Source organism: Callospermophilus lateralis, chromosome 3 (assembly GCF_048772815.1).
Source record: "Callospermophilus lateralis isolate mCalLat2 chromosome 3, mCalLat2.hap1, whole genome shotgun sequence".
NCBI lineage: Eukaryota > Metazoa > Chordata > Mammalia > Rodentia > Sciuridae > Callospermophilus > Callospermophilus lateralis.
The window spans coordinates 163,999,044-164,023,013 of NC_135307.1; the positions used below are offsets into that span (position 1 = coordinate 163,999,044).

Below are 23,970 nucleotides of genomic sequence, written 5' to 3' on the forward strand. Positions count from 1 at the left end.
CTTATTGTGATGCTTAATTAATGGCAAACATAAACAGGCATAGTTCAGACTCAGTTTCCTTTTTAGGATGGCCTTATCTGCTCAGGCTCCCATCTAGGTTTTCAGGTTGGCATTGTCCTGGGGCGGTATTCACGTAACTCTCCTCCCCTCCTTCTTGGCCTTCAAGGCTGTGATAATCTGCATGCAGGATGGTAACATCCTTTCTAGTCACAAACCTGGACTATCAAAACAGCCATCCCAGGTGCACTTATGATCCAAACCGACAGGAGGCATGAATCAGGTGGCAGCCCAGAAGCAGCAGGCAGGGAGCTTGCTCTTCATGACCCAGACACACCAGCGTCCTGCCTTGGCAGGTGCGAAGCTGTTTCTACCGTTCTGTCAGCTCCATTGAGGATTGTGAAGTGATCATCTTCAGGGCATTTGCCAGAAGTAGGTAGAGGACATACTGAACTAAGATTCATGTGTCTGTCTTCTGCACCCTGAGGATTGTGCTGGAAGCTTGTCTGAATTGTTTGTTGTTGATACCAGCCCAAGAGAAGCTGTATGCCTTTGAGCCATAACTAGTATGTCGAAATGATTCCTTTATTCAGATCTTGTAACCACGTGGTAATAGCCCACTATACCTCTTAACTGAACCAGCAGAACAAACATGCACTTTGAGGAGGGGCATTTTTGTCATTCTTTAGTCTGTTTATTTGCAAAAACTGAAATGAGTGAAGTGTTACCTGCAAGTGGTTCTCTGTGTACTAGGTGTAAGTCTGCAGGTATGTGGGCTTGTTGGAGGCTTGTGTTGCCCACACGACAGTTGGAGAACCCCAGGGTGAATTCTGGGGCTGAGTTGGAAGTGGAGCATGTGGATGAAGCCACCCAGGAGTTCCTTACTCTGGTCACCTACATGGCTTGCATAGCATTGTGAAGCAGCACAGGCCCAGAGCCTAGAAAAACAGTGGTGTGGGTGTGTAAGAATCACAAAGGCATTGCAAGTAGGCTCTAATGCTGTCTCTCCAAGGTGGCCTTGAATTTGACAAGGTGGTGAAGGGCTAGAGCTGGCAGGTTTAAGAAAACAAACATAGCACCAGGCTGTGTGGGTACTGAGCTGGTGCCTCTTTGCCGGTTCACATCCCTCCCCTGAGCTGGCTCTGGAAGTCTGGAACTATTTTTGTACCTGTCTCTTCTCTCACGCTAGATTGTAAGTGACCTCAGGGCAGGGGCCACTTCTTACTCCTCCTGAGAGCTCCTTGGACTCTAGGCATTGGTTGTTTGATTTTCTTCAGTAAGCATTCTTTCCCTGTCCTCCTATCTCACCAGTCCCCTTTTAATTTTGAGACGGGGTCTTGCTAGATTTCCCAGACTGGCCTCAATCTTGAGATCCTCCTGTCTTCCCCAGTCACTGGGATTACAGGTATGCACCACCAAGCCTGGCTCAGTTAGCATTCTTTAAGATGTATGACTTGTAAAAAGAGAGAAATCTACTTATCTCTAAACTGAAGTAATTATTCTCTCATCAGCCCTCTGTGCAGAGGATAAAGGTGAAATGCATCAAGTTTGTGGTGTAGTTATTGAAATGCTAGCTTAATTCCAGTTTAAAAGATCTCATGTTAACAGTTTTTTGCGGTGCTGGGGATTGAACCCAGGGTCTTAGATATGCCAGGCAAATACTCTACCTGCCGTTTTAAAATTTTTTCTTATTTTGAAACAGGGTCTTGTAAAGTTGGCCTTGAACTTGTGATCCCCATACCTCAGCTCCCAATTAGCTGGAATTACAGACCTGTACTACCACATCTACCAATATTTTTTTTTTTTTTTAAGTTTACTCAGTTTACTCCTTGGCTTTCAAAGAAGAGTTTTTAAAATGAACAAAACTTTTCTAAAGGAGTCACAAAATTCTAAAACCAGAAAAGTTTGCTAACCTTTATCTGGAATAGTAAAATTTTTTCTTAAAGGGCAATGTTCTTTTACATAAAGAGCTTTTACAAATCAGTACAGCCAATGATGCAATAAAAACATTGGCAACGGAGAGAAATGGGTTGTAGGTCACAAGGAACAGATATGAATGGTTTGATTAAATACCTTGAAAAGGTGTTCATTACTTAATTAAGTGCAATTATAACAAGAGATACCTCTTGATCCATCAGGCAAAGATCAGAACGTTTGATAGTATATGGCACTGGCACTGCTGCCGGGAAACAGTTTCCTGTGCTGGTGGGAGGACTATAATTGACAGGGCTTCGTTGGTGGGTAGTTTGGGATGGTCTGTGGACAGAGTGGATTAGTTATGCACATACTGATTCAGCACTTCCATTTGTGGGATGTTTCTTAACGCTGGAACCACATACTTGGGTGATACGTTCGACATGCTTGTGGCTTTAATAACAAAAGGTTTCAACCTGAATGCCCATAAGGTTAGAGACTAGGTAAATAATTGGTAAATAAGATATATTATATACCCATTAAAGAGGGTGAATAAGTGATATTGGTGGCCTCTAAGGGAAGGAGATGGACTTTTTCTGCCCTTTTGTACAACTGTTTGAATTTCATATCATGTGAATGCATACTTTATTTCAAAACAAAATAAATGGGCTGGTGTGGTGGCACACACCTGTCATCCCTGCGACTAAGGAGGCTGAGGCAGTAGAGTACAAATTCAAGGCTAGCCTCTGCATCTTAGACCTTGTCTCAGAATAAACAAATAAAAAGGACTGGGGATGTAGGTCAATGGTAAAGCACCCCTGGGCTCAATTCCCAGTACCCCCCCCCCAAAAGAAAAGGCCAAAAGGTCAGGGTGGGAGGCTCTGATATGAATGTTAGTATGATTCACCTTTTTTTTTTCCCCCTCTAGAACCTGACAGCATTATTGAAAAGGCTTCTCACTCAGGCATGATAAACCCTAGCCGGCAGTGGCAGACACTGAAGCAGAACACAGGGGTCGCCCATTTCGAGTATCAGATCCGTGTGACCTGTGATGACTACTATTATGGCTTTGGCTGCAATAAATTCTGCCGGCCCAGAGATGACTTCTTTGGACATTATGCCTGTGACCAGAATGGCAACAAAACTTGCATGGAAGGCTGGATGGGCCCAGAGTGTAACAAAGGTGCGTGTGTGTACATGTGTGCTGGGCGGGTTGACTAGCCCTGACTGCCTGTTGCTTTGGTGTTAAGTTCTCACCCACCAGCAGTCAGATGGCAGGTTGCTATCTCGGGCAGGGTGGGACTTTGCCTGTAATCTAGGACTGAAGCATGAAGATGTTGAGTGTCGAAGATGCTGTTGGTGCCCCGTCAGATCCCCTTTACCAGCTGGTGTCCCCATCCCCCAGCTGCTGTGAGTGTTGGCTGCTAACAGCTCAACAGCTGCTCCTTCTCCAGGGAATTTTCCTTGGCCAAGCAGGAGCCACTTCATGCCCCATCCCTCCAGCTCATAGTTAGTGAGTGGCTGCTAGAAGAGGGGGGGTACAAAGGCCAGCCCCCTTTGCCTTCACATTGTGGTAGGAGATTCACACTCCAGAGCTTCCCCTGGGATCAGGCTGAAGGCAGAATCCAGCTGAGACCAGGTCCTTGCTCATCTCCTTCCCCTGCCTTCCTCAGTCCCTCTTTCCCGTGCCTGAATCCGCTTCTCAGGCTCTGCTTCTCAGGAATCTGATGCCAAGTGGGACAGGCTTGATTGAGTTGCTGTCTGAGCAGAGAGTGCTATAGGAAATGACAGCCCCTGAGCTCAGGGGGCCTCGCAAGAAGCTTTTGCAATGCCTTTGTGTCGGCATTGAGGAAAGAGGGAGTGGACAGCCCAAGCCTTCGTACTCTGGAGGATTGAGCCCACCCAAAGGAGTCTAGCTTTCAGTCTGTTGCCAACTTCATCCCAACCCCCTTTACTGGTATTCATTGATTCTAATTCATAGCAAGTTGTTCAGTAATTCGAGTTAACTGTATATATGCCCTTATAAATAATAATGTACTATAATAATGTACTCTGCTTATCTTACATGATAATTAGGTAAATTCTTTCATGACAAACTGAATTAAAAAAAAAAAAAAGTTTTCCACAGTGACTGAGGGGTGGGGCATGGAGGAATTTGCATGTCCCTTGGGCAAAGCTGCTCTTTCTTCAGTAACTGGAGACAAGAATTTTAAGATGGTCTCAGTAACATAGCAGGACCCCATCTCAAAAAGATAGTATTTGGGAACTCAAATGAAAAAAGGAATCGAGCTTTAAAGAGTTGTTTTTAAAAATCTAATAAACACTCTAATGTTAGTAAGTTGTTAATGTCAGATCAATTTCTTAGCTTCTTTTTAATGAAGTAGAGAATTCTTTGTGAGAATACTTTACAGAAGTACCACCAGATCTGGATGCTACCGGATTAGCCTGCCAAATGAAGCCAGCCTGATTGGCTCTGTTAGACCTGGGAGATTTTTGAAACCAGGCATATAGGGGTGGACGATGGGGTTAGTAAAGGAGGTTGGGGCTCATCTGAGATTGTCCTAATGGGATGTGGAAGGATTGGATTATCTACACCTCTTTCTTTTGGTGAGGATGGGCATGGGCAGGATGGGAATTGACCAGGCAGGGTGTAAAGAGGAGGGTAGTTATTGTTGAGAGAGACTGGGTGAGGGTCCCCTTCCCCCATCATTTGTCTACATTTTGTCCCCAAACAGTATCATGTTTTGAAGATCTGCTAGCAAGGCCTTGAAGTTTAAAGCTGGATTTGTTATTTGGGCTCCTCCCATCTTCCTCTCCTTACAATAGGCTTGATACCAGATCTCTTAAAATCATGGATTTTGTAGGCTTAATGTGCTAGGCCATTCTCATGAGGATGGCAGTGCAGAAAACGGGCTGTGTGCTGACGCATCCTTCTGCATTTTTTTTTTTTTTAAACAGCTATTTGCCGACAGGGCTGCAGTCCCAAGCATGGATCTTGCAAGCTACCCGGTGACTGCAGGTAAATGACTACACTGATCTTTTGTGGTTTCCTTTTCTTTTCAAAAATCTTTCCTTTAATGCAACCAAGGGACCGATTTTTTATTGTAAATATGCCATTTTTCCCCCTTTGGAGGACAAGAAAGCTTAAAAAAAAATTCAGATAGGCACATCCGAAACTTATTAAATTATACCAGCTGTCTGATGGAATGCACACCACCCCTTCTCTCTTGGAAGAGGGAAAAAAAAAACAAACTTGTGGGCATAGCCAGTGACTTCATGTATTAACTGTTCTGTAAATTGATAACACATTTTGTAATCTTCTCTTAAAGTGCAAATGGACTGTATGGAAGGATGGGGCTTTGTTTCTTTGCACCTCTCTCTCTCTCTTCTCCTCCACCCTCCTTTCCTTTCCCTGCCCTCCCCCACTTTTCCCATCAATAGGGAAAGTCCAGCATTCTTTAGAATGGGATTAGTACAATCTCCTGGCCCCTTTGCAGGCAGGAGCTGGGCCGGTGCTGAGAGGTTAATGGCTGTGCTGGAATCTTGTCAGCTGAGCCTGATGAATGTAGACTTTTGCTGCTGGCCTTTGAAGTCTGTTCTTTTAAGGTCCAGGAACAATGCAGAAGCCAAATGGAGAGACCTACCCTGATCGCTTCCCCAGGATGGTCTGGGGACTTCTTGAAATGTATATTATGCCAATTTGGGAAAAGCTTGTTTCAGGAAATACTGTCTGATATTCTGACAGCATCTCTCTCTCCTCCCCAGTTTTAAAGAGTAGCAGATTTAATGTGACACTACATGAATCTTTTGGTCCTGTCACCTTTGCCCCCAAGGCTGCTCTGATTTGAGCCCAGGGAAGCTTATGAAACATAAACAAGTGCACCTCAAACGAATGTGGTACCTGGGGCTCTCATTAAAATGCAAACTTGGGCTGGCATGGGCCCAAGTTTCTGCATTTCAAGCAAGCTCCCCCATGATGCTCTATTGCTGGTCAGACCATATTTTTGGGAATCAAACCTCAGCAAACCCCATACCTCAGCACTTACAGTGTAAGTCCCCAAACAAATGGGGGGAACTGTTAAAAGTGCAGAATTCCTACTGAATTCTGTTCCCTTGTTTCGTCCCAGGAATCTGCATTTGATGGACTTGCCACGTGATTTTGCAGATTTAAATTGAGAGCTGCTGGTTTTAAAGAGAATTACCTGTAGGTTTTCCCTCGGTGATTCCACAGCTCCATATGTTCTCCCACGTAATGGAAACACTGAACTTGAGGCCGAGGTGGGATTCAAGGCAGCTGGAAGTGAAATAAGAACAGGTTGTCCTGGAATTGTCTCTTCCTACAGTTCTGCAGGAGTTTATTTTCTGGATGGCCGAGGGGATTCACCTGCTAATCCCCTTGGGTGGCAGCTGACTTGTAGTATTTAGCAACTTTACTGACAAAGGCAGAGCAGGAATCCACCTAGGGCAACTCTTCCCTAATTAAGGGTGTTCTGGAGAAAGTAAGAAGGACTCTCTGAGCCTGCTGCCTGCTCAGATGAGTATCATCTGAGTATCATGGAGGCCGACCACGATTTGTGCTACTGTCATCAGAATAAACACATTGCTGTGCAGGGGAGGGCCCTCCCAGCCAGAACAACAGGCTTTGTTTCTAGAATTTAGCCCTTTCTCGAAGTCTCACCACCCACTCCCTGCCCAGACACGCACCAGTGCCCTTATTTACTTAAGGTGCTACTTTCCCACGCAGCATTTGCATAGTCTTCCCTGCCTTGAAGAAAATCAAAACAGAACCTTCCAGCTAAGGAAGTTCAGGTTATGTCCTGCTCCAGAAATAGTTGAATGGCAAGTTACCTGTAAGTTGTCTTTTGGGTTATGTATTACACAGGTTTTTTTTTTTTTTTTAATTTAATCTTTTCGTCTTCTCCCACACAAGAAAACTTCCCTGGTTTTATTCATCCCAAGGAGACCTGGGTTCCCTCTTCCTGGGTACATGGGCTTGTTTTGTTGCAAGCCTGCCAATAATATCAAACTTAATTATGAATCATCCTATGAGGAAAGTCACTTCAATTTCTCATGAGAATCTTAATCATATATTATTAAACTGGGATAACTTGGTCGATGCCTCTTTTAGGGTCAGTCTTTTTATTTGTTTTCTTTTGAAGTCATCCGTGGCCTCTTGTGGTTGCTGTTTTATGCTTGGGGATTGAGCTCTCATTAATTAAGAGGTTAGGTTGGGTCCTCAGCTGTCTCTCCTTTTATTAGGCAAATTGAAGAGGTGTAGCCATCCTTAATTTGGAAGGATAAGCGAAGACAGCAGGAATATTGCTATTTCCCAATCAATTCCCTGGAATTATTTTTCAGGCTAAGAATATGGGCCGCCCAGAATGGCTCCCTGCCTCCCACTAAGTTGGGTGTCTGCTTTTTAAAAAGTTATTTCTACCAGATGACTTATTTTGTTCTTGTTCTATTCCTTTAAATAGTCACTTGTCATTTAGATGGAGGATCTATTTTACATGAACCAGAATCCTGGGTCTGATTAATTTCAAACCACACATTCTAGTAGTTCTTTGTGTTTGGGTGTGGATGGGGTGTTTTTAGAAGTTAGGAAGTGGTTAGTCAGTATTCTCAGGGTTAATCCATTCTCAGCCGTGGGTGATTAGCTGTTAGCTAGATCCCTATAATTTTCCCATGACAAAGATTCGCTAGCTTGCCTCCAGCTCTCTGGAAACCAAAGCCCTTTCCTTCTGGGGAGCAAATGCAGACGTTTATTTTCAGTTCCAACTGAGCAGCTCATGGGGCAGTTGGTTTTCCTGGGTCCTAGTCTGGAATGATTTTGTCGGTCCGTGTTCTATTCACTCCTGCTTCCTTCCACCCTCAGGTTAGCTCCTGATGTCCCCTGCCTGTCCTCCATCCTTTTTGTTAGAGCTGGGTTTTTGAGAAGGTGGTTAAAAGTTTCAGAAGGCTTGAAATTGAGGGGAGATTGGTTGGAGTTCCTGCCCTCTCTCCCATCCCACGTGAAGGTTTGTGTTTGTTTGTGTTTGGAGATCAAAGACCATTTGGCTTTAAAAGACTATGATGAACAAGTTGCTTATAAGGGAAACTCAGCTCCCCCAAAATTAGATACAGGGATATTGTACTTTGACCTCTTCTTTCTCTCTTTCGTCTTTTTTTGTTGTTTTTTTTTTCCCCCAAAGTGAGAAATAACTAAATTAGCATAAACAGCCACGGCCACGGTAATGACTCATAAATTATCTGTAGAATTGGTTCCAAGTGCCATTGCCACCCCTCCCCTTCCCTGCAGAAGTGAATTTAGAGATCCTCCCCAGGTCTTTGCCAAGGGAGGATGCCCCCTCTCCCTCCCTGTTTGTTTGATTTTCCTAAAGTGTCATCACTGGGCTCTTTCCTGCGGCCTTTGGCATCTTGTTGCATCTGTGCACTGGGGTTGTGACTTGCTGTGGAGACAAAGAGCCTGGGCGGAGCTGCAGGGGCAGCCTTGGTGGGGACTTCTGCACAGCTATTGTTGTCCTTTCCTTCTATGGTCTGTCCCGATGAGGTCCTGGGATTGATTTATTCCATGTCCTCACCCTCAGCTCATTCGTGGGAGCCTGAGAGGGGCTTTGTGGAGGGCACCCCCCACTCTGGCCCCTCCCCAAACAGCCCTCCTTTTGTTGAGAGTCTCTGCTCGGCTCAACTGTGAAAATGTCTGTTCACAAGGAGCCTCTAACAGGCCTTGAAAGTGTCCTGTCTCGTCTCCCACAACAAAATAAACAGCCTGAACTTCGTAGTCTTCTGCTTTAGTTGTGCGCCTTGGTGTTCACGAAGCTAAGTGGGGTGTGCTGTCTGTCCACAGGTGCCAGTATGGCTGGCAAGGCTTGTACTGTGACAAGTGCATCCCACACCCGGGCTGCGTCCATGGCACCTGCAATGAACCCTGGCAGTGCCTCTGTGAGACCAACTGGGGTGGTCAGCTCTGCGACAAAGGTACGCCCATCAGGGAGGGACCCAGGGGCTGGATGCTAGCCTTGGAAGGAACGTGAGATTTTGGAACAGCAGTAAATTGGTTTTTACTTTGATTTATCTTCTATCCTGAACCACGGCATGTCATGAGGTTTAGGCGAGAATGTAAGCAAGTGCTCTACCCCAAAGCCACATCCCAGCCCATTTCATTCTTCTGTGGGGGCTTTTATTCTAAGTCTGTTTGAATTTGCCTTTAATGCTGTAGGGTGGTTTATTCACTTATTTTTGGTTCCATTTTTAAAATAGGAGTGGGGCCAGGTGCTGTGGCACACCTGTAATCCCAGCAACTCAGGAGGCTGAGGCAGGAGGATTGCCGGTTCAAAGCTAACCTCAGCAACAGCGCGAGGTGCTAAGCAGACCAGTGAGACCCTGTCTCTAAATAAAATACGAAATAAGGCTGGGGATGTGGCTCAGTAGTCGAGTGCCCCTGAGTTCAATCCCTCGTACCAAAAAATGGAGTAGGGCTAGACTCCTAACGAGTTAGCAGTCTTTACCTTTATTGTCTTTTTGTGACTTTGGGGTCTTTTGGGCAGATCTCAATTACTGTGGAACTCATCAGCCGTGTCTCAATGGCGGAACTTGTAGCAACACAGGTCCTGACAAATATCAATGTTCCTGTCCTGAGGGATATTCAGGAGCTAACTGTGAAATTGGTGAGTGATCCAAGCTGGGTAGGATCCCTTGGGTTCTTTTTTCTTTTTTTAGTTTTTTTAGTTACAATGCGCACAAGCGTACACACACACACACACACACACACACACACACACACACACACTTTAATGATACGTAAAAAAGATGAAAATACCCTCCAAAGTTAAGACTCGTTATTCTAGCTCTTCCACAAGTCTCTGAAATCTTGGGTCCCTAAAGGTTTTTGGGCGATGCTGATTAGCATAAGAGGCATCATGAGATGTAATGACCCCCCCCCCAACTTCAAGATATATTGGAATGTGGCTCAGTGAGAAGATGACTTCCTTTCTCCCCTAGACATAGCAGGGGGTTACATTACATGCTTGCTTTTATTTTTTGTGACGTACTTGAGCTGGTGACCAAAGTGTGGGACTTGGTTGTGGGGTGGGGGTGGGGTGGAGGCAGTGTGACAAGAAGTGGGTCCTTTGCTGACTGCTGTCTTGGTCTTTGCAGCTGAGCATGCTTGCCTCTCTGACCCCTGCCACAACAAGGGCAGCTGCAAGGAAACCTCCCTGGGGTTTGAGTGTGAGTGTTCCCCTGGCTGGACTGGGCCTACGTGCTCCACAAGTAAGTGCAGGTGTTGGCCTATGTCTGTTCTGAAGGTCACTGTGTTATGATACAGGGTTGGTGGGAGATATCTGGACTTGTCCAAAGTTAAGGACTTAGTAACATGTCTGAGTGTGGGAAGAGCAGGTGCACTCAGTCTGGTGGCTTGGGTACTTGGAAGTCTTCTAGCACTCCATTTCTACCCACCAGGGTAGCACATGTATCTGTGGTTGGTAGAAAGTCTCATGGAAGGGCTCATTCCTTGCGTGTGCTTCCTGGAGCTTTGTCTCCTCCAGATCCTAGTTAACTCTTTTAGCCTTGAAGGGGCTGCCTTTGTACTGGATTTTTATCATAGACCCCTAAGACAAGGACCTGGGTACAGGATTAGCTTGACTGAGACTAGGCTATAGGTTAAAACCACCTGGGGATAGGGTCTCTGGATGAAGTGGATTCCCTCCAGAATCAGGCAGGTGTAGCCTTTAATGAGCTGGAATTCTGAAGTGCAGCCAAGCCTGAAAACCACTATTGCCTGTACCCTTAAAAACGGCATACAGCATGGTTAAGGATGTGGGTTGTTCTGGGGTCAGATGGCCTGCACTTGCACCAGACCCCCACACATGACTTTTAGAACTGTGGCAGGCCTCATAACCTCCCTGTGTCCTGATCAAATGGGATCGTAGCAACATCTATCTCTAAGGGCTGTCATGAAGACTCAAAAGCGAATTCTTGAATAGTGTGTGTGGCACAGGCTGTAAACGAATTAAAATCTTTGCAGTCTGGTGCAGACATGAGGGGTGTGGCACCTGGGTGGGTTATTTTTGGAAAACTCTGTAAGCAAATCTGGAAATGAGGTTTTCCACCATGAAGAAATTATTATTATTTTTAACCTTTTCTATGTAACCTCTGAGCCATCTTTATTTCTTTAAAAATAAAGATTAGGCAGGTATGGATGTCTCCTGTTTCCACTGAGTTGATGCTCTGCTATTATCCAGCTGTCTCTTTCTCCCCCACCGCTTAGGGGGGGATTAGATGAACTGGGGCACTGGGGGATTTAAAGCTAAAATCAAGGCTTCAGGCTTATCATCACCGTCCCACTTGCCCTGTGGTAGCTTTACTTGTAACAGGTGTCTGGCTTTTAGGCACAGGCCCCTCATGTGAGGGGTGATGTTACATTGTCTAATTGCCAAACAGAATGAAATTGTTGCTCTTAATTCTCATTGAACAGATATCAATGATTGTTCTCCAAATAACTGTTCCCATGGGGGCACCTGCCTGGACTTGGTTAACGGATTTAAGTGTGTGTGCCCTCCCCAGTGGACTGGCAAGACATGCCAGTTAGGTAAGAAAATTCTTGGCGACTCTAATTCCTGAACCAATGTTGGCTTTGCTAATCAAAGCTGAGAAGAAAGATGAGCATGTGGCCAGCGGTGTGAGTTCACACTCCACCATACTAAGAAGTAATTTATTAGCAAGAGTCCAGCAGGCCTGGGAGAAATAACTTGAATGCAAATGGGCTAGCTCTTTTAGGCCCTGTGGGAAAGTCGTGGGATTCCTTGAACCATGTCAATCGTCTGTCCGAGGAGGGTTCAGCTGGGTTCCAAACGAGGATGATCTCATGAGGAATGAGCTGTCTGCATTCTTTTTGCCACATTTAAATCCCAGCAACTAGGCTGTGCTGGGTTTTGCGCAGAAACGCCTGGTGGCTTTTTGCTATTCTGTTGGGGGTCAGTTGTTAACCAGCAGCCGGAAAGTTATCAATTAGCGTTCCTTATTGGATAAAGGCTAGAGAGAGGGCTCAGATGCTCTGAATAGAGGGAACCTAGTATTTCTTATGAGACATTTTAACAAGCTAGCTAAATATTTCAGACCCACTCCGTTGGTATGGTGTTTCTTTTTTGGGGGGGGGTGCTGGGGGGGGGTTGAACTATTTCTCATTGCTCCTTGTCTTTCAGATGCAAATGAATGTGAGGACAAACCTTGTGTAAATGCCAAATCCTGTAAGAATCTGATTGCAAGCTACTACTGTGATTGCCTTCCAGGCTGGATGGGTCAGAATTGTGACATAAGTGAGTGATTTTTTTGGTTTCAATTTTGATTTTCATGAAACTTGGGTGTTGAGAAGGCTCTTGCCCTTCCATTCTCAGTCTCCAGTTCCAAGTAGGTTTTTTTTTTCCCCCTTTTTTCATTTTGAGGTGCCGAGACGGAACCCAGGGCCCCTCATGTACCAGGCAAGCCCTCTACCTCTGAGTAGAAAGAGAACTTTATTCCAGAATGTTTTTGGAGAGGGAGTGGTCACTGTAGCAAGGAAAATGTAGGATTTATCAGGCTCATTAGCTGTTAAAACTGGCCATATTCTGATAAGGAGGCTAAAACAATGATGTGAAGTTTCACTCCCTCCTTCTGGTCTGGAAGAATTAGGGAGGGTCCCCACCCGTGTAATAACCTTATCTCACAGGGAAGCAGAAGGAAATCTGATTTGAGACTTTTATCTGTCCAGAGCTAAGAGGGCTTTTCAATTAAGCCCAATTCCAGTGCAAAGTGCCTCTTTAACCAGATAACTTGTTTGCTTTTTAGATATTAACGATTGCCTTGGCCAGTGTCAGAATGACGCCTCCTGTCGGGTAAGTAAATCTTTACTTAAATGAAACCCTTGACAATTGACAACCAATTTAAGATTTATGTGATGCTGGGAGAGCTCTGTCCCCAAGAAATTTAAAAATGCAGGTGAAAAGTGAGTCCCTGGAAGTTTCACTAGGGATCATGTTACCGTAGCCTCCTGGGAGTCATTTTAAAGGCATGCTTGCAGAAACTTCTAACCCAGTTGAGAGGCTTGGCATTTGGCTGCTGTAGTGCATCAGCCGAACCACAGCCATCCTGCTAAACCCCTGAAGCTCTGTTTGTGGACTGTATAGAAAAAAAAAGCATGTGTTTCTCCCCCCACTTCTCCTCCTCCAGGATTTGGTTAATGGTTATCGCTGTATCTGTCCACCTGGCTATGCAGGCGATCACTGTGAGAGAGACATCGATGAATGTGCCAGCAACCCCTGTTTGAATGGGGGTCACTGTCAGAATGAAATCAACAAATTCCAATGTCTGTGTCCCACTGGTTTCTCTGGAAACCTCTGTCAGGTAAGTGGAGGCAAATATTTCAGATGGCAACATATTTGCAGCGGAGGCTCCTCCAATTCTTCGCTCTTATGTTTGGGGTCCTGTGACATTTATTAACATCCTATTAACTAGTGAATCTCTGCTAGACAAATGCTGATGGAAGGAGCTATTGATGAATGATTTTCTCTCAGTGTGCATCTGTTTGACTTTGTGTTTCATTTCATACCCCGGACTCTCTTCTTTCCTACTGTACCCTGTTTTTCTTAATTGCTTACCTGAACCATGACAGTACCTAGGGCATAAAGATGTATTACCTACAAGTGTCTCCTAAAAGTATATGGAGGGGATCATATTCCAGTGTCTGCTGTCCCAGAGAAGTGATCATAACATCTCATTTTACTTTGATCCCTCTTCTCTGCTCCTGGTACTTGCAGCTGGACATAGATTATTGTGAGCCCAACCCCTGCCAGAATGGTGCCCAGTGCTACAATCGTGCCAGTGACTATTTCTGCAAGTGCCCCGAGGACTATGAGGGCAAGAACTGCTCACACCTAAAAGACCACTGCCGTACGACCCCCTGTGAAGGTACTTCCCTTTCCAGGACCTGACTGTGTCTAGACCTCCTCCTGTGTCTCCCATTGGCCACCTCCCCTTAATGCACTTAGAAGTAGTATAGGGTAAAGAGGACTTGTAGGTTGGAACTACTTTATCCTGAGCTCTTAGAGAATCCAGAACAAGTGGAAACAATCTATTCAGACTGGTCAGCAAGAAAACCACATGTACAAGTAGCCTCGGGGAGAGAATGTGAAATCCATTTATCACTCTAGTTCTGGGGTGGGCTGATGTGCAACACCAGGACAAATTCCTGAGAGCAGCACTGTCAGTAGAACTGTGCAACAGTGGAAATGATCTGTGCATCAGGTTACAGCTGTAGTGGCCATTGAGCATTTAGAATGGGACTGGCTTCACTCTGTTTAAATATAAATAGCCACATGTGGCCTGTAGTTCCTGAATTAGGAGGCACAGCCTTAAAGCTTTTTATGAATTTGTGCTTCAGCATTGCCCGAGTCTAATTGGTCTTTTTTTTCCTTAGCAAGCATTTTACCAAATCGGGTAATGTCAAAGGTGGGATGATAGGGGCTCACAGGTAGGCAGGTTTCCTGACAGCGTAGGACCAAAATGCTTTAAAAATCCCATCTGCCAAGAGTTCAACTTTGCTTATCATAGTGCTACCAGGCATGTCGTTGGAGTCTTAGTCCCTGGGGTGCCTCGTGACATCCTCATTAGCTCAAGGGTGCCCATCTCCAGTGTAGCTGGTATGCTTTACCCACTTTGCTTAGGAATGCTGTGTCTGTGCATCCATGGCTATGATCTGAACCCCAGCCTGTCTTCTAGTGATTGACAGCTGCACTGTGGCCATGGCTTCTAATGACACACCTGAAGGAGTGCGGTATATCTCCTCTAACGTCTGTGGTCCCCACGGGAAGTGCAAGAGTCAGTCGGGAGGCAAATTCACCTGTGACTGTAACAAAGGCTTCACGGGAACATACTGCCATGAAAGTAAGAACCCCCACTCTCACTGGGGAATGGGGATGGTGCTCCCCACCCCGTGCTGCTGCCCGGCTTAAGACAGTATTTGAGAATAGCTTTAATTGGAAGCTAAAGTTGAAGAGACCAGAAAGTTTATCATTGTACCTGGGATCTGAGACTGAGGTACATTTAATTTATCAGAACACTCAGATGCCTATGAGCCATGAGTTTATTTTAGAATATTCTGGGGTCTCACTAATTTGAATGGGCCCTCTTTCCTGAAGACATTTCTTCCCTAAGCCCACTGGGTTGACTCGTCATGTCAGGGCATTAAATAAAACGAGGGAAGCCTCTGCTTCATCAGCCACCCATCTAATTGAAAAAAATTATCCTAATGGAATTGAGCATATTGAGGTGCCAGGTGCATTTTCTCAGGAGACAGCAGTGAAAATCATAGGACAGTGCTGGGTTGTGGCATTACTTGTCCTTCAGTTCACTTTTTCTTCCTTTCCCAGATATTAATGATTGCGAGAGCAACCCCTGTAAAAATGGTGGCACTTGCATCGATGGTGTCAACTCTTACAAGTGCATCTGTAGTGACGGCTGGGAGGGGGCCTTCTGTGAAACCAGTGAGTCTGGAGTTATTTGGGGGCTGACCACTTTGGGTTGCAGAGGGTGTGTGGGAGGATCCCTCCTTAACTTGGAAACCTTTGGTAATAAGACCCCAATTTTTCTTTGTTGTAATGGAAACCTCTGGAAGTAAGACCCCAATGATTTCTACAGTGGGACCTCATCACTTGTCCCATTTGTGTTTATTAATGCTGGTGACAGCCGGTGGGGAGGAACTTCCGGGGAAGCTATAGAATTAAGATTGGTAATTAAGATACATATCCCTTCTTGCAAGGAGAGGAATCTTTGTTTTGATTTTAATCTCTGTGCATCTTGATTTCAACTTCCATGGGAATTCCAGAGGACTGCAAACTCTTTCCTGACTTGTGGCATTCAAAGTCGCTGTTGGGAGCTTGTTTATTCCTAGAAAAGGGTGATTGTGTTGAAGTCCTGAGGCTGCTCAGCTGTTTTTGGAATGTGGGGGTGGAAAGCAAGGGTTGGCTGTAGGAAAGCTTAGTTCCTAAGTGTTGTGAACAGTCCTGGAATCTACTTCAGTTGAGCGTCTCCTCTTTGATTCTAGATATTAATGACTGCAGCCAGAACCCCTGCCACAATGGGGGCACGTGCCGAGACCTGGTCAACGACTTTTACTGTGACTGCAAAAATGGATGGAAAGGAAAGACCTGCCACTCACGTAAGTGTTGGGGGCCCAGGTCCTGCCTCTGTCTTCTGTAGGGGGGAAGGGACCCACTGGGGCTCACATTGAGATTCTTCCTCCAGGTGACAGCCAGTGTGATGAGGCCACATGCAACAATGGTGGCACATGCTATGATGAAGGGGATGCATTTAAGTGCATGTGTCCTGGTGGCTGGGAAGGAACGACCTGTAACATAGGTAACTTTCTGCCCCCTGTGGGATTTGCAGTGGGCATGGCCACCTGAGTGAGCGCATCATGCTCCTGGACATGCTTCTGGATCTTATGATCATTTTTCTTGGGTCTAGTTTTTACCCCTCCAGACTAGTTTTGGATCCTCAGAGAGGGTGGTCTTGTCTGCTTTTGCCTTATAGCCAGAAACAGTAGCTGCCTGCCCAACCCCTGCCACAATGGGGGCACCTGTGTGGTCAACGGTGAGACCTTCACATGCGTCTGCAAAGAAGGCTGGGAGGGGCCCATCTGTACTCAGAGTGAGTGTCCTCCCCTTTGAACTCTCCCAGGGCTCCTGGAACATATCCTGACACCCTTGGGGACTTGCAATCGAAACCAGAAGCAGCACTTACTGTTTGATGTCTGCTTTTGTATCACCTGGGTCCGTATTAATGACTTGATGGGATACAGCCCTGACCTGGGCATGAGAAAGTTGCCGATGAAGATAAGTGGAGACAGATGGCGTCTCGGTTCCCAGCTCGGGGTCTGACCAGCAGCCCTGCCTTCTTCCATTCTCACACTCCTCTGTCCCCAACAAGGGCCTCTTCCTGTGTACATATGTCCCACGGCAAATGAAACTGAGTGTGGTGCAGGCCTGGTTCCAATTTAGCAGAGGTTTTAAGCATATTTGGCTGGTGTTAACTTTGACTTTATCATTTGGGTATTATGGAAATAAGTGTTTTTACTTAGGGCTAAGACCCCTTTCCCTGTTAAAGACCTCCCTGTTGTCTTTTCTTTGCAGATACCAATGACTGCAGCCCACATCCTTGGTAAGTGTGACAACCTTTGAAGTAATCTGCATGAGAATCTCCCGGGATCCTGTTTAGAATGTGGGTTCTGATTCGGGCGATCTGGGGTGAGGCTCTGCTTTTCTAACAAGCTCCCTGGTGACACCCATCCTGTCACTCTGCGGACCACACTTTAATTAGCCAGGTTGTATCTTCATTTAGAGCAGCGATTCTCAACCTTGGCTGTACCCAGGAATCGCCTGGGGAACTTTTAAAAGTCCCAATCCTGAGCTGCAACCGAGACCTAAGAAATTAGACTCTCTCGGGGTGGGACCCAGGCATCAGTATTTTTAAAGCTCCCCAGACAGTGGCAACTATGGCCAGGGGTGAGAGCTGCTGAGTGTAACTGGCATGGCCGCCTGCATTGTTGGGCAGCTGGAGTCAGGGACTGGGAGTCTGGTAACTGAGGCCGTCTGTGTTTTCTTCTTAGTTACAACAGTGGCACCTGCGTTGATGGGGACAACTGGTACCGGTGTGAATGCGCTCCAGGTTTTGCTGGGCCCGATTGCAGAATAAGTAAGGACCGCCCCCATCTGATTTTTCCCAGTGGCTTTATTCCCTTACTCCCTGTTCCACTCCTCAGCCTGAGATTTTTTTTTTTTCTCTTTAAAAACAATTAAGGCTACAGTTCACTTTAAGTAGCCTTGACAAAGCAAGTAATCTCCTGCCTCCAGCTGGGATTAAGGTGCTCCTGCTGGATCCTCCCAGGTACTTGCTGGTAGTCCCTGGGTGGTGCAGCCCTCCTTCCTCATGGGGAGAGTGCCAGCCACAGAATCTGATGATTTAAGCTACACTGGGGCCCTGAGAAAAGTGTGCTTCTCCTCGTGACTAACATGATTAATGAATGGGCAAGTGGAAGCTTAACATGGCTATCCTGTTGTGGGACTAGGACAGAGCTAACACAAATGGGAGGGACTAGATCTGTGACTTCCAAAGGCTGAGCTGCAATGGGTTTGATCAGGCCCCAGAGAAATAATTAAAACTGGGAGGCGGACGATGCAGTTTTTCAGGAAGCTGAAACTTTATTTTTTACACCTTTAAAAAAAAAAAAAATGACAGAATAGTTATTATTTTTGTTCTTGTCCCCAAATTGTTTGGAGAATGGCAAGCACCTATAAAATTTCAATCTGGGATGGACCGAACTTTAGCGCTAGATGGGGATAAGTTTATCTGTTTCATACTTCTAAATAAGATTGACAGACTATAGCCTGGAGGCCAAATCTGACCCACCATCTGTTCTTACAAGTAAAGTTTTATTGCACGTAGAAAACACTTACTTGTTTATCTGTTGTTTGTGGCTACACACCACAACTGAATTGAGTAGTTGTGATAGAAACCTTGTGACCTGCAAAGCCTAAAATATTCACTCTGACCCTTTTATGGGGGAAAAGTTTGCTGGCCTTGCTCTAAACTGCACTGTCAGAGAAAGGAACTTAAGAAATAAAAATTGCTGCTGCCTAAAATGGTTCTCAGCTGTTGGAAGTCAGGACAGTGGTGATCTTTGGGGGTCAGTGACTGATAAAGGCTTTTGGGAGATTAATGATCTGTTTCTTTACTTGGGGACTGGTTACATGAGTGAAAATTCACCAAGCTTATAATTATGATTTGAATGCTTTTCTATGTTTGAAAAAAAAAAACCAAAAACTTTGTTACTCCTCAATGGAGCCTGAATTTAAACTCCATCTTTCCTAGACATCAATGAATGCCAGTCTTCACCTTGTGCCTTTGGGGCAACCTGTGTGGATGAGATCAATGGCTACCAGTGTGTCTGTCCCCCAGGGCACAGTGGTGCCAAGTGCCAGGAAGGTATGTGTGCCAAGTCCTGGCTGCCCATGTGTCTTCTGGGGTGAGCGGGCATTGTAGCCATTAGTTTGTTCACAAATGAGCACTGTGCTCAGGGATGGAATGCATAGTGGGGGTTGCAGGGAAGGGGAAGTGGGTCTTCCCAAAACAGGGTAGCCACTGGTCTTGGATAATTCTGTGTAACCAACCATCTTAACCCTCAGGGGCTTGCAGTAAGCATTTATTTTTGTTGCCTGTGACATGGGTGGCAGAGCAATTGTGCCACTATGCTCAGGCTTAGCTTGACCAGCCAGCAGCCATCTCTGGGGTTTGTTCTTTTCAGAGCAAATGGCAGGCCCACAAGAGGCCAAGCTCAGTGGGAAAAGCCAAGTTAAAGGGTCACATCTCTTGGGTCACATCTGCTGACATTGCATTAGCCAAAATAAGTCACATGGCCAAGTGAAGTTAGTGGGACTGGAAAAAACACGTGCCCATTGTGGTAGAAGGAACTATTACCATGTGGCCAAGGGTGTATGACCATTTCATAACAGGGAGGAGGTGAAGCATTAAGAACTGTGATCCAGTCTACAAAAAAAGAAACTCCTACTCATACGTCTCCACCTCTCAGTTTCAGGGAGACCTTGCATCACCATAGGGAGGGTGATCCCCGATGGGGCCAAATGGGATGACGACTGTAACACCTGCCAGTGCCTGAATGGACGGATTGCCTGCTCAAAGGTAGGGTGTAAGGGCTGCTGTGATTCTGTGCTCTGAAATCGTAGGTGGACGTTCCTGCTCAGCTCCTCTTTTACTCTCTCCAGGTCTGGTGCGGTCCTCGACCTTGCCTGCTCCACAAAGGTCACAGCGAGTGCCCCAGTGGGCAGAGCTGCATCCCCATCCTGGATGACCAGTGCTTCGTCCGCCCCTGCACTGGAGTGGGCGAGTGCCGGTCTTCTAGTCTCCAGCCGGTGAAGACCAAGTGCACCTCTGACTCCTATTACCAGGATAACTGTGCAAACATCACGTTCACTTTTAACAAAGAGATGATGTCACCGGTATGTAACAACTTTAACTGGGGACAGTATGTTTGCTTGTTTAAAAGAAGGAATGTCACAAGCTAGGATCTAGTTCTCTGTAGCCTGAATTCCTGTCTTAGGCTCTAAGTGAGGCTTGAATTTAGCCAAAGTTTGAAAAGAACATCAGCTTTTTCTCTTTCCTTACATGCCTGTGATTTTTTTTCTTTTTAAATCATTTTAGGGTCTTACCACGGAGCACATTTGCAGTGAACTGAGGAATTTGAATATTTTGAAGAATGTTTCTGCTGAATATTCAATCTACATAGCTTGTGAGCCTTCCCTTTTGGCAAACAATGAAATACACGTGGCCATTGTGAGTATAAGACCTATTTATGCCTAATTATTTGATTGCAAGGGAGGTAAATGTCAGTCAGTGTCAAGACTATGTAAGCATATTGAAAGAAAGCATTACGTATTATTATGTATTATTACGTATAAATTATACATGTTGTAGTATAATTTCAAATAAAGGCTACTGCCGAGTGTCCCCCCTAAGTCAAGTCTGACAGTTGATCTTTTTCCAGTCTGCTGAAGACATACGGGATGATGGAAACCCTATCAAGGAAATCACTGACAAAATAATAGATCTTGTTAGTAAACGTGATGGGAACAGCTCACTTATTGCTGCTGTTGCAGAAGTGAGAGTTCAGAGGCGCCCTCTGAAGAACAGAACAGGTAGGTATCAAATGGGAACAGTCTCTTTTAGTAATTGCTATCAAACTGATCTCATTACACCATCCAGTAGAGCCAGAGTAGGGTGGGGAATCACCTGTCAGTGCCCCTGCCTCCCAGGAGCTCCTTAATTGGTGAGAAACCTGAGGTCAGCCTGTTTGACCAAGGTTGTATAGCCATTGGGGGCAGAGGTGAATCTTTTCCCCAACAAGCTGTGTACTCTTGCCAGTAGGCTCCCTGTAGAACTGATATTGTCTAGATATATTGCAGACCCCTAGGGCAGAGCACCACTGTACCCTGAGCTTGAAGCTGTCAAACTGTGATTTAGCATTTTGGTGTCATGGCACAGCCTGTCATGAGCACTGTGAGGCATAAGTTTGATATCCCTGCATCCAGACCCCCTTTTTTGAGAATCTTTAGCATCATGGTTCTAGCTAATCGAGAAATGGGGCATATGACTGTGAGATATTTGAGCTGTCCATGCTTGGTTTGGGTTTGCTAATTCTGAAAACTAATCTCAATTATGAGCTGCTTCAGTAGCCAGACTAACCTGGACTTGACCAGGCACTGTTCTCCAGTGTGGAGCCAGAGACTATAGGAGCTACTGCCACACCTGGTCTCTCTGGGAACAGGTGCCAAGGTCCCGAAGGACCACTTGCTTATCAAGCTGTGAAATGACAATGTGCAGTTGCAAAATGGGATTTGTCCCCACAGTGCCCCTCTCTGGGACTAAGGACAGGAGAACCACTCTTTGTATTCTTTTGTTCCCATGTTGAAGGCTTTTTTTTTTAATTGATTCTTGTGTCTGCCTTACAGATTTCCTGGTTCCTTTGCTGAGCTCTGTCTTAACAGTGGCTTGGGTCTGTTGCTTGGTGACGGCCTTCTACTGGTGCCTGCGAAAGCGGCGGAAGCCAAGCAGCCACACTCACTCTGCTTCCGAGGACAACACCACCAACAATGTGCGGGAGCAGCTGAACCAGATCAAAAACCCCATCGAGAAGCATGGAGCCAATACGGTGCCCATCAAGGATTACGAGAACAAAAACTCCAAAATGTCTAAAATAAGGACACACAACTCTGAAGTTGAAGAAGATGACATGGATAAACACCAGCAGAAAGCTCGGTTTGCCAAGCAGCCGGCGTACACGCTGGTAGACAGAGAGGAGAAGGCCCCCAATGGCACGCCGACAAAACACCCAAACTGGACAAACAAACAAGATAACAGAGACTTGGAAAGTGCCCAAAGCTTAAACCGGATGGAGTACATCGTATAGCAGACAGCAGGTGCTGCCGCCGCTAGGTAGAGTCTGAGGGCACTCGGGGCTTGTAGTTCTTTAAACTGTTGTGTCATTTGAGTCTGAGGCTGTTGACTTAGAATCCCTGTGTTAATTTAAGTTTCGACAAGCTGGCTTACACTGGCAATGGTAGTTTCTGTGGTTGGCTGGGAAATCGAGCGCTGCATCTCACAGCTATGCAAAAACTAGTCAAAAGTGCCCCGGTGTACGTTCCCCTGCAGCCGACCTTGCGGATCAGGCTCCCAGGACACTGCCCGGCCCCTAGTCCTTGAGCTTCCACTTCTGCCAGATGTCCTAATGGTGATGCAGTCTTAGGATCATAGTTTTATTTATATTTATTGACTCTTGAGTTGTTTTTGTATATTGGTTTTATGATGACGTACAAATAGTTCTGTATTTGAAAGTGCCTTTGCAGCTCAGAACCACAGCAACTATCACAAATGAGTTTATTATTTATTTTTTTTATTGTATTTTTGTTGTTGGGGGGGGGCCTTTGATGTCAGCAGTTGCTGGTAAAATGAAGAATTTAAAGAGGAAAAATGTGTCAAAAGTAGAATTTTTGTATAGTTATGTAAATAATTCTTTTTTGTATTAATCACTGTGTATATTTGATTTATTAACTTAATAATCAAGAGCCTTAAAACATCATTCCTTTTTATTTATATGTATGTGTTTAGAACTGAAGGTTTTTGATAGCATTGTAAGCGTATGGCTTTTTTTTTTTTTTTTTTTTTTTGAACTTATTTTCTCATTACGTGTTGCCTATAAGCCAAAATTAAGGTGTTTGAAAATAGTTTATCTTAAAACAATAGAATGGGCTTCTGTGCCTGGGATACTGATGGAATTTTTTTTGTACGACGTCAGATGTTAAAACACCTTCTGTTATAGCATCACTTTAAGACAAGTTTTAAGGACTGACCGAGGCAGTTGAGAATTAGTCTAGAACAGGTTCTTTTCTTTTTCCTTTTTTTTTTTCCTCTGCTTTAGACTTGAAAAGAGACAGGCAGGTGATCTGCTACAGAGCAGTTTAAGGGAACAAGTTGAGCTACGACTTAATGTAGCCAAAATGTGAGTGGTTGAATATCATTAAAAATATCAAATTAATTGTGTGAAGTTGGAAGCACACCAATCTTATTTTGTAAATTCTGATTTCTTTTCACCATTCATATGTACTATTGAACCACTTGTAGATTTGATTTCTTTTTTTTAATCTACTGCATTTAGGGAGTATTCTAATAAGCTAGTTGAATACTTGAACCATAAAATGTCCAGTAAGATCACTGTTTAGATTTGCCATAGAGTACACTGCCTGCCTTAAGTAAGGAAATCAAAGTGCTATTACAAAGTTCAAGATCAAAAAAGGCTTATAAAACAGAGTAATCTTGTTGGTTCACCACTGAGACCGTGAAGATACTTTGTATTGTCCTGTTAGTGTTATATGAACATAAAAATGCATCTTTGATGTGTTGTTCCTGGCAATAAATTTTGAGAAGTAATATTTATTAAATTTTTTGTATGAAAACCTGGAACAGTGTGGCCTCTTCTGAGCTTCCGTAGTTGTGCCCGCTTTGCTGTCTGCCTTTGCCACCCCCCTGGTCTGTGCTGGTAATGGGTATAATAGGCTGTCACTGACGGGGGCAGCGGTGAAGAACTGAAAGGCTTTTCAACCACCAAACTTATCTGAAGTTCTCAGAAAACCTTGGGGGCTGCTGTGAAGCTGGAACTGTGGGAGCCCGATTCCCTTGTTATTCAACAGCAAGTGTGAATACTGCTTGAATAAACACCACTGGATTAATGGCCTGCAGTGTGGAGGTGAATTGTTTGGGAGCACTCGCGGGAAACGCCCACCACACTAAAAGGGTTTTTAAACAGTTTGGAATTGGTGTTGGGGGCTGAAGAGGGAGACTGAATGCTTTCTTTTTTCTCCCTCCAGTTACTTGGATTAATACTTACATCTTGTCATAAACTACACCTTTATGTGTGGCTTTCGTGCCCACTAACCCACTGGAGTGGTTTCCTTCGTG

The 23,970-nt window shown here is 45.1% G+C and overlaps 1 protein-coding gene across 3 annotated transcripts in view; it reads left to right on the forward strand.

The window, feature by feature from the left end:
• Positions 1-23,475, forward strand: part of Jag1 (jagged canonical Notch ligand 1) — a 36,134-nt gene extending 12,659 nt beyond the window's left edge. Inside the window, exons 4-26 of one of the 3 annotated variants that reach the window (XM_076851508.2) lie at positions 2,840-3,094; positions 4,870-4,930; positions 8,759-8,889; positions 9,459-9,578; positions 10,069-10,182; positions 11,387-11,500; positions 12,114-12,227; positions 12,736-12,782; positions 13,117-13,290; positions 13,704-13,854; positions 14,665-14,829; positions 15,315-15,428; positions 15,989-16,102; positions 16,189-16,302; positions 16,477-16,593; positions 17,076-17,103; positions 17,552-17,637; positions 18,814-18,927; positions 19,532-19,641; positions 19,725-19,958; positions 20,161-20,292; positions 20,504-20,654; positions 21,468-23,475. In XM_076851508.2, coding sequence (XP_076707623.1) covers positions 2,840-3,094; positions 4,870-4,930; positions 8,759-8,889; positions 9,459-9,578; positions 10,069-10,182; positions 11,387-11,500; positions 12,114-12,227; positions 12,736-12,782; positions 13,117-13,290; positions 13,704-13,854; positions 14,665-14,829; positions 15,315-15,428; positions 15,989-16,102; positions 16,189-16,302; positions 16,477-16,593; positions 17,076-17,103; positions 17,552-17,637; positions 18,814-18,927; positions 19,532-19,641; positions 19,725-19,958; positions 20,161-20,292; positions 20,504-20,654; positions 21,468-21,925 — 3,218 coding nt within the window. In that variant the 3' untranslated portion in view covers positions 21,926-23,475. The remainder of the gene's footprint in view (positions 1-2,839; positions 3,095-4,869; positions 4,931-8,758; positions 8,890-9,458; positions 9,579-10,068; positions 10,183-11,386; positions 11,501-12,113; positions 12,228-12,735; positions 12,783-13,116; positions 13,291-13,703; positions 13,855-14,664; positions 14,830-15,314; positions 15,429-15,988; positions 16,103-16,188; positions 16,303-16,476; positions 16,594-17,075; positions 17,104-17,551; positions 17,638-18,813; positions 18,928-19,531; positions 19,642-19,724; positions 19,959-20,160; positions 20,293-20,503; positions 20,655-21,467) is intronic. The other 2 variants (XM_076851509.2, XM_076851511.2) reach the window with 2 other exon arrangements.
• The last annotated feature ends 495 nt before the right edge of the window (positions 23,476-23,970 follow it).